Below are 13,028 nucleotides of genomic sequence, written 5' to 3' on the forward strand. Positions count from 1 at the left end.
CTCCCTGACTCGGTAGAGGCAGCAGAACCCGGCTCGAAGCTGGAAAATCCTGCTCCCAGCCCGAGGGGCCAGCACAGCCCATCACCCCCGGACTGCTGAGTCCTTTGGGCAGGCGCAGGGTGGCCCTTGCACAGTCCTGCTCTATCTCAGTGGGTTTGTTGAGGTTATGATTGTTATTGTTCTTTTCTTCCAGAGGCTAGAGGCAAGTTGCTGTCGCTGAGGAGGGGCTCTGGTTCTCCCAATCCGTACCCTGCCAGCTCTGCTGGCAACCGGCGTCAGTGGCCGGCCACGGTCTGTCCCGTGAGCCGAGCCACCGCTGCCTTTGGACGGCCACAGGACCACGAGGATGGAGCTGTGGTGAGGAGGAAAGGGCTGCTGGCCTGGTCCTGGATTAAGGTTAAAGAGGGGGAGAGGCAAACAGACTCCTCACAGCTGCTGCTCCTCAAATGTTTTATTTCCTGCTCAGTGTAAGCCTGGATTGACCTGCAGCAGCAGAAAATGTCGAGCAACCACCGATCTCCCTGAAAGGAATAAAACCATTAGAAAATCCACGAGGAAACCCGAGTGGGTTGTGAGCGCCTGGGCTTTGTGGCTGGAAACACGGGGAGCTCGGGGAGGACCGTGACAGCTCTGGTGGGGGTGCAGGGGGTGTTGTAGGGCTGCTGGGACAGGGACATGGAGCGTCCCTTTCCCAGTGCAAATATCTGCCCATCCCAAGGGATGTGGGGTGACCGCAGGGAGCTGGGGCTGTCAGACCCCTTTCCTGGGGCTGGGAAACAGCGCTGGCCCAGGAGCCTTTCCCAGGAGCTCTGTCTGGCAGAGGGATGCTGCCGCTCCCCGGCACCACACGGTGCAGGGAATTCCCGGTGAGGCGGGACCTGCAGCCCGGGAAGGGATGTGTGGGTGGTGTCGGGTTCGTTTATTTTCTTAATTAAAAAAAAACAAAAACAACAACAACAACAAAAAAAAAAACAACAAAGAGGGGGGCGGACGGACACGGAACGGGACACGACGACTTCTTGTGTTTACCAGCAAAAAGCCCCGAAGCCGAGCCGCCGCTGCCCGGAGCGGCGGGCGCATCGGCTCCGGTGCAACTTTCGGCTCCGTTTTGCGGGCAAAGCTGCGGTGCCCGAGGCGGGGGTCCTCGCCGCGGGCCTGAGAGGGGCCGTGCCGTGCCCCGGGAACCCGCCTGGGGCGGCGGGAGCGACCCGTCCCCGGTCCCGTCTCGGTCCCCTCCGGTGCCCCAGCCCCGCAAGGGTTAAACCGCGGCACCGCCCCCTCGTTCGCCGCTCGGCCTCCTTTGATTGACACCCCGCGCGCCGGCCGGGCCCGGGCTGACCAATGGGAAGGAAGCTCCGCGCGCCCCACGTGGGGGCGGCCGCCCTGGGCGCGCTCCCATTGGCTGGCGGCGGGGGCGATTGCCCGCACGGGCCAGGCCCCACGTGGAGCTGGCGCTCGCGCTCGTTCATTGATCGCGCTCCGCAGAGCGGCGGCCGCGCGGGCGGGGCGGGGCGGGGCGGGGCGGGGCGGGGCGGGGGCTCGGCCCGGCTCGGCTGCACTCGGCTGGACTCGGCTCGGCCCGGCCCAGCCCGGCTCGGCTCGGCCCGGCTCGGTTCTACCGGGCTCGGCTCGGCCCGGCCCGGCCCGCCCCGCCGCAGGGGCGCGCGCCTGGGGCCGGGGCCGGGTCTGGGACCCGCAGCGCGGTGAGTCCCGTCCTGTTCCGTCCCGTCCCGTCCCGGCGGTCCGCTCCGGTTCGGTTCGGCTCGGTGTCCGCCGGCCGGGGTCCAGCCCCGCTCGGGGCTGGGTCGGCGGCGCGGCCGGTGCCGCCCCGCGGCCGTACCTGCGGCGGGCGGCGGCGGGGCCATTGTCTGCGCGGCGCGGGGGGCCGGGGCTGGGCGGGTCCGCGGAGCCCGGAGGGAGCCCCGGGGCCCCCGGTGCCCGCGGGAACGGGGGGCGCGCGGCGCGGGGGGGCTGCGGGCGGGGCCGGGGCTCCGGGGCTCCGCTGCGGCTCCCGGAGGGCCCCGCGCCCCCGGGCAGCGCCGGGCGGTGACCCCCGGCTTCTTCTCCAGGGCCTGATCCGGAGCTGGGAGCAGTTTCCAGGCCCCGTCCCGAGCCTGCCACGGAGCCCTTGCGGCCGGAGGGTCCCGGGCCTGTCCGGTGCCGAGGATGTTCCCGCAGAACCGGCCCCCGGTGAGCCCGCTCGTCCCCTCGCAGCTGAGCCAGCTCGGCCCTCGCAGGGCCTGCGCCCCCAGAGCCCGGCTCCCCGCTCGGTGCTGAGGAGCAGCTGAGCGCTGTTACCGTGTGTGGTGCTCGGGAGCGATGCTGTGCCCCTTCCCAAAGCGGGGCTGAGCCCCAGCGCTGCGGCTCCGGGCTTTGTGCGGTGCCCGGAGCGGGATTCACCGGAGCGTGATGGTGGGACGGTGATGGGCAGGCAGAGAGCTCAGCTGTGTGGTGGTTGGGTGAGGACAGGTCTGTGCCATGCCCAGTGCCACCCATGGTCATTAATCCTTTCTGGCTCAGTGGCCAAACTGATGCTGACAAGGCCCTTGGTGCCTGTTTGTGACCAGTTTCCTCTCCAGTAGCTCCCTGTGCAACCTCCTGCGTGTGCTGCTCTCCCAGATGTGCCCGTAGCCTCTTCCCCGGGTGCAGGAACCCCCACGGGGATGTGCCAGCCTTGCTGGGCAGCAGCAGTGACCCTGGAGGTCCCATCTCTGCCTAGGCCCATCTCCAGGCACCCTCTGCTGCCTCGGGAGCCGCTGTTGCTGCCAGCGCCATCCCCAGCACCCCCCAGTCCCTCAAGCTGACTTACCCAGAGACCTTGGATCGCATCAAGGAGGAATTCCAGTTCCTGCAGAACCAATACCACAGGTGAGAAGCTGCCAGAGTTCACATGCCAGCGTGTGAGCTGGGCACTTCACTGGTGCTGGCCAGCAACAGGCTCCTCTGGGTGCCGGGCAGCACCGTGCGGTGTGGCTGCTGGACCGATCCCTCCAGAGGATGGCTGTGCCAAGCATCGCCTCAGTAGCTGGAAATTCCTCTGTTTGAGGGGGAAACTCACCTCCAGGAGGAGGTGCTGGCTTCCAGCACCCAGCTCCTGGGCTGAGCCAGAGCCATCACTTAGACCTGGAGTGATCTGTGAGGCTGCTGTCCAGGATCACCTCCCCTTCCTCACACTGCGCAGGGCAGAGCAAGGTTTGAAATGCAGCTAAGCTTTGCAGCTCACTCCATTTGGGAAGCAGATGCTGGGGAGGGGGTTAAAAGTCCGTGCAAATTGCTCCCTGATGCCCAGATCCCTTTACCATCCATCTCCTCTTTATCAGTTCCTTCCCGCCCTTTTTCAGGTGGTTTTCTGGGTTTGTGCTGGGAGATGGGATTGAAGCTGAGAGGAGGCTGAAGTGTGTGGTACGCTGGGAGGGCTCATGCTCTGTCCAGCCAGGGACATCCTGCCACTGGGAGGACTAAGGGGGGTTGCTCCTTTTCCTTCTCTCTCTCCTCTTTATTTTTACAGCTTGAAGTTAGAATGTGAAAAGCTGGCAACAGAAAAAACAGAAATCCAGCGTCATTATGTCATGGTTAGTGAGCTCCACCTGAAAGGAGAAGGGTGGTGTGGGATCTCCTCTGAACCATCAAAGGACATGCAGGGATGCTTTGCCTTCCCCTTGCTTTTGGGTTGTGTGGCCAGGCCCTGAGATCTGGTTCCTGTGGCTGTTATTGTCTGGTTTTCCCCCAGAAAGAGCTGTGGTGTTGGAGCAGGAATTTCTGCTGCAGCTTGTGGTGGCAAATCTGTTCCTGTGTGGGTTGTCCCCATTCCTGCAGGAGTCCTGGGAGGACTGTGTCCCTCCTGTGGGCTGCAGCCATGTACCAGAGAAACCTCTGGTCCTGGGAGAGGAGCTGGGGACCGTGCTGTCCCCATGGCCTGGCTGCACCGTGGCTGTGGCCAGGCTGACCTGGTGTGCCAGCACCACAGAGGACTTTCTACTTGTGAGATCCCCTGGTCTCCAGAGCTGTGCTGATGCTGCCTTCTCTCCCTCACAGTACTACGAGATGTCCTATGGCCTGAACATCGAGATGCACAAACAGGTGAGTCTGGGTGGGCTGGGAGCTCTGTCCACCTCCTTAGTCCCAGCTCCCTGACCCAGCTTTGCCGTCTGGGCTCTTAAGGGCTGTCCCCACAGATAAGATGGGAAGTTGCTCCCTGCTGTAGCCCAGGAAGCCCAGTGCTTGTGGGGGATGTGTCCCTTCCCTGTGCTTTGTGTTGCTCTGTGCCATGGCCTTGGCTGCCTCCTTAGCTCTCCCCACACACGTCTGTGCTCTGGTTTTGGGTTCAGGGTGCCCTGCCTGGACTGTGACACTCCTGTTGTGTCAGGCAGAGAGCGGTGCTGGAGGACTTGTGCTCGTGTGGCTGCTCCCACTGGCTGGGAGTGGTCACAGGGTGACTGCTGTGGGGGAGAATGGCTTCTTCCTCAGGGCAAGGTGCACTGCAGGGTCACAGCAGGTTGATGGGCTCTGCCTTGACACCTTGCAGTGTCTGCCCAGGGGCCAGGGCTGAGGAGCATTCTGAGGAGAAAGAAGGGTTTTGGGGTATGGCTGCAGGGGGGGCTCAGGGCTGCTCATCCTCCCTCGCTGCTTCCCCATCCCTCCCTCCCTTCCTCAACTCCCTCCCTTCCTCCCCTGTGCCGAGCTCCGGGTCACCAGCTGCTCTGAGACAGAAGGTTTCTTCTCATCTATTTTTAAAGAGGCTGCGGAGGAGCCTGGCGAGGCGCGCTGCCGCCGCCTTCCCGCCCGCCCCGCGCCCGCCGACGCCAACTGTTGCGTGGGAGCCTGCTCGGGTGGGCACTGTGGCCGTTCTGGCCCCTGGCCCCAGCACAGGGCAGGTTCTCAGCCGCTCCTGCCAGCTCTGTGCCCGCTGGGAGGGTGTTCTGCCACTCTGGGCTGCCCCTCCTTGCTGCCATCCCTGCTGAGGAGGTTGAGGTGTGAAGCTGCCCTTGTGAGGGACGATGCCAAGGGTCTGCCCGGCCCCGAGCCTTTCGCTGGAAGGCTGCGAGCTCCTCTCTTCTGGCTGCTGGTTCTCTCCCAGCCCTCTCAGGCTCGTGTTTTCTGCCAGCCCCAGGTGCTGCTGGCCGCCGGCCAGTGAGCTGTCGGCACTTTTAACAAGGGCCCGTAAGTCTGCTCTGACAGCCAGCGGCCATTGTGTGAGGAACGAGGAACGGGAACTGCCGGAGCAGGAGCCGCGGGTTATCGCTGCCCTGGGAGGATTTGGGTCACTGTCCCTCCTCCTTTTCCCCCAAATCCTGCACTGCTCAGGGCACAGGCAGGTCCTGAGCCCTCCTGGCTGCCCCGGAGCTCCCGAGGCAGCGATCACCCCATGGTTATGGATGGAAGCTGGGTAGTGCCAGGTGTGGTGTGGCCTCTGTCCTTGCTGTGTCCCGTGTCCCCCTGCCTGGCTGGCACCAGCGAGGGCCAAGGCGTGGGGTTTTGCTCTGGGTTTGTTTGGAGAGAAATGGGGCTGAGGGCTGGCTGTGGTGGTGCAGCTCTCCAGGCAGCCTCAGGCTTGGCAGGAAAGGATCAAGACAGGAACGAGCAGGAGACGTTAATTTTTTTATTGTTGCTTTGTTTTTGGCATGGAAGGGGCCTGTAGCTTTCTATAAAACCACCTCCCCGAATCTGCCTGGCCTTGGACTTGCTCACAGCGAGCCAGAGGGGAGGCGACGGTGCTGGTGGCTGGGGGGGCTGCAAACAGCGTGATCATTTTTCATGCTGAGAGCGTTAAAGTGCCAGTAAATTGCACATTAACGAGTGCGAGTGAATTGGAGGCAGCTCTCCCCAAGGAGCTGCTGCCCATCAGTGCATTAGGGAAGAGAATCCATCACTGCTGGCCCCGGGAGACAGCTAAATCCTTCCCAGAACTGCTGGCTGCCAAATCTCCTTGCTCCCCCCTCTTCCTTTCTTTCCTTTCTCTTTTTTTCCTCCCTCAGAAGGGGAAGTGAGGGCAGGTGCCAGATTGTTTCTGTGCTCTGGGGCTGGCAGGAGCAGGTCGGCAGCTGCTCTGGAGGGCAGCATGGAGTGTCCCTGGGTCAGTGTCCCCACAGCAGCCGGGCAGTGCTGTGGCCCCTCACCCTGGCACTTCAGCACCTGCACCAGCTGGGCATGGGAGATGTGCCCAAGGTCCTGGCAGGGAATCCAGGGCTCAGCTCTGTCCCAGGGGCCCTTCAGCCTTTGGTCTCCTCTGAGGGTTGATAAGGGGGGTCTGGGTTCAACCCCTTCCTCTCAGCCCTGTGCTGGCTCCTCAGCAGGGTGGACAGGGAGCTCCTCGGGGTTTGGGACAGCATCTTACCTGGACTCCTGTGCCCAGGACATCCCCTGCCCATCCAAGAGCAGAGGGATCCCTCCCCAGCATGAGTTTAGGGAGAGCTGCTGATCTCTGTCCCCTCTCTGGTGCTGGGGATGAGCCCCAGCTCTGTGTGGGCACCTCCACTGCTGCCTCGAGCAATGTCTGCTCTCTTGGCCATCAGCAGGGGCAGGAGCTGTCCCCACTGCCTCTGGGGCTTCTTGCCAGGGTTGTGTCTGTGGGGCTGGGGATGGCTGAATGTTTGTGCTCTCCTCTCGCCCGAGCTGCGCAGGGTGGGGCCGGTGGGGACCCTGGAAGGTGGCAGGGGGTGCCATGGGAATGGGGGACCCTGGAAGGTGGCAGGGGGTGCCATGGGAACGGGGGACCCTGGAAGGTGGCAGGGGGTGCCATGGGAACGTGGGACCCTGGAGGGTGGCAGGGGGTGCCATGGGAATGGGGGACCCTGGAAGGTGGCAGGGGGTGCCATGGGAATGGGGGACCCTGGAAGGTGGCAGGGGGTGCCATGGGAATGGGGGACCCTGGAGGGTGGCAGGGGGTGCCATGGGAACAGGGGGACCCTGGAGGGTGGCAGGGGGTGCCATGGGAATGGGGGGACCCTGGAGGGTGGCAGGGGGTGCCATGGGAATGGGGGGACCCTGGAGGGTGGCAGGGGGTGCCATGGGAATGGGGGGACCCTGGAGGGTGGCAGGGGGTGCCATGGGAACAGGGGGACCCTGGAGGGTGGCAGGGGGTGCCATGGGAACGTGGCACGGCACAGCACGACGCTGCTCTCCCTCCCCGCGCTCTGCGCTCTTGATTGCCAGTGGCACTCGAGTGTTGCAGAAAAACAGCAGCTGGAAGGAGAGCACCTCTCCAGGGCTTCCTGTGGGCTAGGAGGGCGGCAAGTGGTGGGTGTGGAGCCGGCAGGAGGCTGTGTGGAGGGCAGGGGGAGCCTGCAGGGGCTGGGGGCTTGCTTGGGGGTGGCATGGGCTGGGGGGGCTTCATGTCCCTGGCAGGGAGGAGCTGGAAGCTGTCCCAGGGCTCTCAGGGTGGGGATGGAGGATGCTGGGTTTTGAAAGGGGTGTTGTTAGGAACAGGAATTGTGCCCACAGGGTGTTTGTGCTCCGTAGTGCTGAGCAGCAGCCCTTTGGGCTGAGTGTCAGTACCTGAGGCTGCCTGGGCCAATTACCCACCGTGAGGGGGCTCTCCTGGCAGCTTTGGGACCCCTCAGCGTGGGGTGGGCTCTTCCCCCTGCCCTGACAGGCTCTGTCTCTCTTCCCCTGCCAGACGGAGATCGCCAAGCGGCTCAACGTGATCTGCGCCCAGCTCATCCCGTTCCTGTCTCAGGAGGTGGGTGAGCCCTCGGGCCCCAGCCAGGTGTGCAGAGCTCCTTTGGGGCCCAGGGGAAGAAGCGAGCCCGCCCCAGCCCCACTCTTCTCTCCCCACAGCACCAGCAGCAGGTGGTCCAGGCTGTGGAGCGAGCGAAGCAGGTGACTATGACCGACCTGAACGCGGCCATCGGGGTACGTCAACCCTCTGCCCGCTGCTTCCTGCCGCTCCAGGGTCAGGGCTGAGGGGCTCTGCCAGGATGGCACCTCCCGGGCTCCTGCCATCCCTGGGCTGAGCCCCCTCCTGCCCCTGGCTGCAGCCCCAGCCCCTCGTGCCATCTCCCACTCGTGGCTGAATCGAGGGGAGGAGAGGGGCAAACCAGGCTGGTTTGGGGGCAGCCAGCAGGACTCGGGGTGCAGGAGATGCAGCTGGGGGCAGTGTCTGGCACGTGTCACTGGTGTCCTGTGGCCAGGGTGGAGGGGGCTCACCACCATCCCCGCTCAATTATTGCCTGGAGACTGCAGCAGGTCTTCCATCCAGCCTAGGGTGGCAGGGGTCGGTGGGAGGGACGTGGTGGCCCCCAGAACATTACTGGGGGCACCCTGGGTGCATGCCCTGCCCCTCCACACCCAGGCCCCGTTGCTGACTGACCCAGGGCTCCCTCTTGCCCCTCACTTGCCCAGCAGCTGTCCTGGCACAGCCCTTTGACTCTGCTCTCTCCTCTCCTCTCCAGCACCAGCTCCAGACCCAGCACCTCTCGCACCACGCTCCCCCCATCCCACTGACCCCCCACCCCTCTGGAATGCAGCCCACTGGCCTCGCTGGCATCAGCAGTGCCTCAGGGCTGCTGGCACTCTCGGGGGCACTGGGGGCCCAGGCCCAGCTCCTCGCCAAGGAGGACCGAGGAGTCCATGACACGGAGCCCAGGGGTGAGTGGGGAGCACCTGGATCTGGGAGCACGTGATGCTGAGCCCTGGGGCTCCCTCTGCTCCCCATGCCCTTCTTACCTGGACACTTCCCTGGGGTGGGGGCCACTCGTCCATGCCTCAGGGCTGCCATCTGGGCTGGAGGGGCAGGGGGCTTGCAGCTGCAAGGGCTTTGGGTGGAGAACCTCCTCCACTGACCAGCACCCTCGTGGGAGGGTGGTGAGGTGGGCTGGTGGGGGGGGTCATCCCTGGGGGGGATTAGGACCACCCTGCTGCTGTTGTACTGGTCTGGCCCTGCTCTGAATGCGCCAGCACCCGTGGGTGACTTTGCTGGGGGGCTCTTGGCGGTCACACAGCCCCACAGCGTGTCCCCCTTTCCCTCCTCCTTCTCCTGCTGCTCCTCTGCGTTGCCACAGCGACAGACCGAGACCCTGGCCCCGTAAGTGCCTTTTCCTTCTCTTCCACCATTCTGTGGTGGCACCAGCTGCGGTCAGGACGCTGGGCTGGGGCCCTCCATGCTCCTGGAGTCAGCCCTGCCTTGGTGCTGCCTGTCCCAGGAGCTGGGCAGAGCATCCCCAGCCACTGACACCACTTCCCTTCATCCCAGAGCTCCCTGGCGCTGTCAAACGGGGAGCGCGCACGAGCCATCGCCGAGTACCTGAGCAGCAGCAAGAAGAGGAAGGTGGAGGAGAAGGACTTTGTAACAGACTATGTGAGCCCAGGGTGCTTGGGGTGACCCCATCCTCTCCTGTGGGGCGATGCAGGGAGCTGCCTGTGCCTCTGGCACAGCTCCAGGCAGGAGTGGGGGTGGCTGCAGCCCCTCTGGCTCCAACCATGCTCCACGTTTCAGGGCAGCGATGCAGACAAAAGTGAAGACAACTTGGTGGTGGATGAGGTCAGTGTGCTGGGACACTGGGAGGGGTCTGGGGTCGGTGTGTGCTGTCCATCCCCGAGGGTGGGGCGAACCGGCTGCTCCAGGCAGAGGTGGGCATCACAGGGAGGTGCCAGTGGGAGTTGTGCTCCCTGACCCTCGCCAGCAGCAGCAATGAGCCCCAGGATCAAGGCTGGCAGCCTGGCCCTTGCTTGAGCCACCAGCTCCCCATAACCTGGGACATCCCTGCTCTCCTGCCTGCTTTCCATGCTGATTTCCCTCCCCTCCCCAGGACCCCTCTTCCCCGCACAGCGTCCACTCCTATTCGTCCCGGGAGAACGGGGTGGAGAAGGTCCCGCTGGGCAGGAAGGAGGCCGTGCCCCTCAGTCCGACCTCCATGGCCTCCTCCAGCAGCACGTCCCCATCTCGGAGCAAGGATGCGCCCACGGTACGTGTGACTCACTTGGGGCCTGTGTTTGTGTCCTTGTGGCCTGGGCTTGGCTGACAGAACAGCCAGACATGAGTCCCCTGCCTCCAAACCCATGGGGCAAAGTGCTGGAGGGACAGGGAGGGGCTCTCCATTAAATCTCAGCTTGAATCCTGTCCCACAGACCCTTTAGCACTGCCTGGGCTGGGCTGTCGTTGAGGGGGAGCTAACAGGGACCCTCTGGCAGGGCTGTGGTGCAGTTGCCAGCTCCCCATTCTGTTCCTGGCAGGTGGAGAAGGCAGGGACGCCCAGCCTGAAGTCCAGCACCCCCACCTCCCAGGGTGACACCCTGCCAGGCTCCAGCAGTGCCCAGCAGTTCCGCCCCGCCACTGCCAAGGTCCCCGTGGACCCCCTGGGTGAGCTTGGCCCCGCTGGGGCCTGGGTGGGTCTCCAAGCTCTGTCTCCAGGGCCCCATCCCTTCACTCTGCCTCTCCCCCACCAGCCCTGGGCCTGAGGAATCCTCTGGGAGTGCAGAGCCCCTACTCAGCTGCCTTCGGCTTGGCCCACCCTGCGGTCAATGGGGACGTGGCCGGGACTGGCGCCTACGCCGGCCTCCACCTCATGTCCCCGCAGCTCAACGGGGCTGCGGCCGCCGTGGGAGCTGGCGGCTACGGGCGCTCGCCCCTGGTGAGTGACCTCATCCCCGTGGGGCCCTGGGGCCACGGAGTGTGAGCCTCTCTCACCTGCTGTCCCCTCCAGGTGGGCTACGACCCGCACCCCCACATGCGCGTCCCAGGGCTGGTGACCGGCATGCAAGTGGGGACCTCGGGGAAGCCGTAAGTGGGGCCGGGCTGGGGCAGGGGATGGGGTGGCTCGTGGGCTGTGTGGACAAACTGGAGGCATCAGGAATGGGGAGCACAGCCGGGGGAGAAGCCCAGGCTGTGGTTGTTGTGTGCCCAGCTGGCATCATTGGGTGTGTTCCGCTCGTGCCTCTGACTCCAAACCGTGCTGCCTGTGTCAGACCCGCTGGGACCCGCGCGATTCTGCCGTTCCACGCAGGATTCTGCTCTGGTTCTCACTGCTCTGCTCCCTTCCAGTGCCTACTCCTTCCACGTCAGCGCCGACGGGCAGATGCAGCCGGTGCCTTTCCCCCCCGACGCCCTCATCGGCTCCGGCATCCCCCGGCACGCGCGGCAGCTGCACACCCTGAGCCACGGCGAGGTGGTCTGTGCCGTCACCATCAGCAACTCCACACGACACGTCTACACCGGGGGCAAGGGCTGTGTCAAGGTGTGGGACGTGGGGCAGCCGGGCACCAAGACGGCCGTGGCTCAGCTGGACTGCCTGGTGAGGAGGAGGAGGAGGAGGAGGAGGAGGAGGAGGAGGAGGAGAAAAGCCTTTGGGGTGGGGCTGGGAAGGGAAATGTGCCCCTGTTCCGGTGGAGGGGACAGAGGGGCCTTTCACATCTGCAGTGAGAGAAGATGTCTCCTGCAAGCCCCTGTGTGCTCATCATCTCCTTCTTGCTTTGCCCTGTTGCCTGGGACCCCCGTTCAGAACCGTGACAACTACATCCGTTCCTGCAAGCTGCTCCCCGACGGCCGCAGCCTGATCGTGGGGGGGGAGGCCAGCACCCTGTCCATCTGGGACCTGGCAGCCCCCACACCCCGCATCAAGGCTGAGCTCACCTCCTCTGCCCCTGCCTGCTACGCCCTGGCCATCAGCCCTGATGCCAAAGTCTGCTTCTCCTGCTGCAGCGACGGCAACATCGTGGTGTGGGACCTGCAGAACCAGACACTGGTCAGGTGAGTCTGGAGCAGGGGGGAGCATGGGCAGGACTGGTGGGGACTCCTCAGGCCAGGGACCTCTCAGTCCCCTGCAGCATGTCCCTTCCCCTCCCTGTGTCTAACCCTGGCCATGGGACAGAGCCTGTCCTTGCAGCTCCTCACTGCCCACACTCCGTGCTGCAGGTGCTGGCTGCCCTGATAGCTGTGCCCTCCCTCTCTCCATCCCCCTCTTTCCCAGGCAGTTTCAAGGCCACACGGACGGTGCCAGCTGCATTGACATCTCCAACGATGGCACCAAGCTCTGGACGGGGGGGCTGGACAACACCGTGCGCTGCTGGGACCTGCGGGAGGGGCGGCAGCTGCAGCAGCACGACTTCAGCTCCCAGGTAGGGCTGGGGCCCTGTGGCAGCACCTGGGGCCAGGTGGCACCTGCTGGGCCATGGTGTGAGCCTGTCTGTCCCCTCAGATCTTCTCCCTGGGCTACTGCCCGATGGGAGAGTGGCTGGCGGTGGGGATGGAGAGCAGCAACGTGGAGATCCTGCACGTCACCAAACCCGACAAGTACCAGCTGCACCTCCACGAGAGCTGTGTCCTCTCTCTCAAATTCGCCTCCTGTGGTAGGCATGCCTCTCCTGGCCCCCCTTGCTCTGGAGCCTCATGGATGCCACCTCTCCTTCTGTCCGTGTGTCACAGGGCTCATTGCACTGTGGTCAAGCATTTGTTCTGGTAGCCAGCCCTGTGGATGATAGTTAGAGAAGAGGTATCCATTCCTCTTGGAGAAGTGCTGGCTGCTGGAGCCAAACTCCCCTTTGTGTTCCCTTGGCTCGTGCTTGGCAGAGATGTGGCTCTCTCTGTGTGTTTCACAGCCTGGGCAGGACCTGCTGCTGGGATGCAGCTGCTGGGTCTGGTTTGGTGACACGAGGCTGCTTTGTCCCTCCACAGGGAAGTGGTTCGTGAGCACGGGGAAGGACAACCTGCTCAACGCCTGGCGGACGCCCTACGGAGCCAGCATCTTCCAGGTGAGCAGCCAGCAGCACTGGGGGCTGCCACGAGCTGCCCAGCACAACCCAGCTCTAGTGATGTGTCAGCAATAACCAACCCCATCAACTCATCCCTGCAGCCTCCCTGGGAGGAGTCGGGGTTGGGACCTTGCTCTGGGACTGTTTCTTGTGCTTATCCCTGTTCTCTCCAGTCAAAGGAAACCTCCTCCGTCCTCAGCTGCGACATCTCCACGGACGACCAGTTCATCGTGACGGGCTCAGGGGACAAGAAAGCGACAGTTTATGAGATCATTTACTGAGCCTTAGAGGTGCCAACTGTGGGACAGGCAGGTGTCCACGTGGATGGACAGGTGGACTCTACC

At 64.2% G+C, this 13,028-nt stretch overlaps 1 protein-coding gene across 2 annotated transcripts; it reads left to right on the forward strand.

The window, feature by feature from the left end:
- The first annotated feature begins 1,546 nt into the window (after positions 1-1,546).
- On the forward strand, positions 1,547-12,998 carry LOC131589325 (transducin-like enhancer protein 1). Of its 2 annotated transcripts, none has more exons than XR_009279715.1 (21): positions 1,547-1,703; positions 2,070-2,190; positions 2,720-2,868; positions 3,509-3,572; positions 4,036-4,080; positions 7,616-7,678; positions 7,777-7,851; positions 8,391-8,586; positions 9,000-9,022; positions 9,191-9,295; positions 9,434-9,478; positions 9,747-9,902; positions 10,171-10,297; positions 10,384-10,568; positions 10,641-10,717; positions 10,979-11,228; positions 11,436-11,683; positions 11,908-12,051; positions 12,132-12,282; positions 12,608-12,684; positions 12,858-12,992. XR_009279715.1 is itself a non-coding variant. In XM_058858662.1 (21 exons), the coding sequence occupies exons 2-21, from the start codon at positions 2,167-2,169 to the stop codon at positions 12,963-12,965; spliced, it is 2,316 nt and encodes a 771-aa protein (XP_058714645.1). In that variant the 5' UTR covers positions 1,547-1,703; positions 2,070-2,166; the 3' UTR covers positions 12,966-12,998. The 2 variants fall into 2 exon arrangements, 1 of the variants encoding a protein (XP_058714645.1); XM_058858662.1 differs by having other exon boundaries at positions 11,904-12,051; positions 12,858-12,998.
- Positions 12,999-13,028: the final 30 nt, after the last annotated feature.

This window comes from Poecile atricapillus, chromosome 28, assembly GCF_030490865.1.
Source record: "Poecile atricapillus isolate bPoeAtr1 chromosome 28, bPoeAtr1.hap1, whole genome shotgun sequence".
In the NCBI taxonomy this organism is placed as follows: domain Eukaryota; kingdom Metazoa; phylum Chordata; class Aves; order Passeriformes; family Paridae; genus Poecile; species Poecile atricapillus.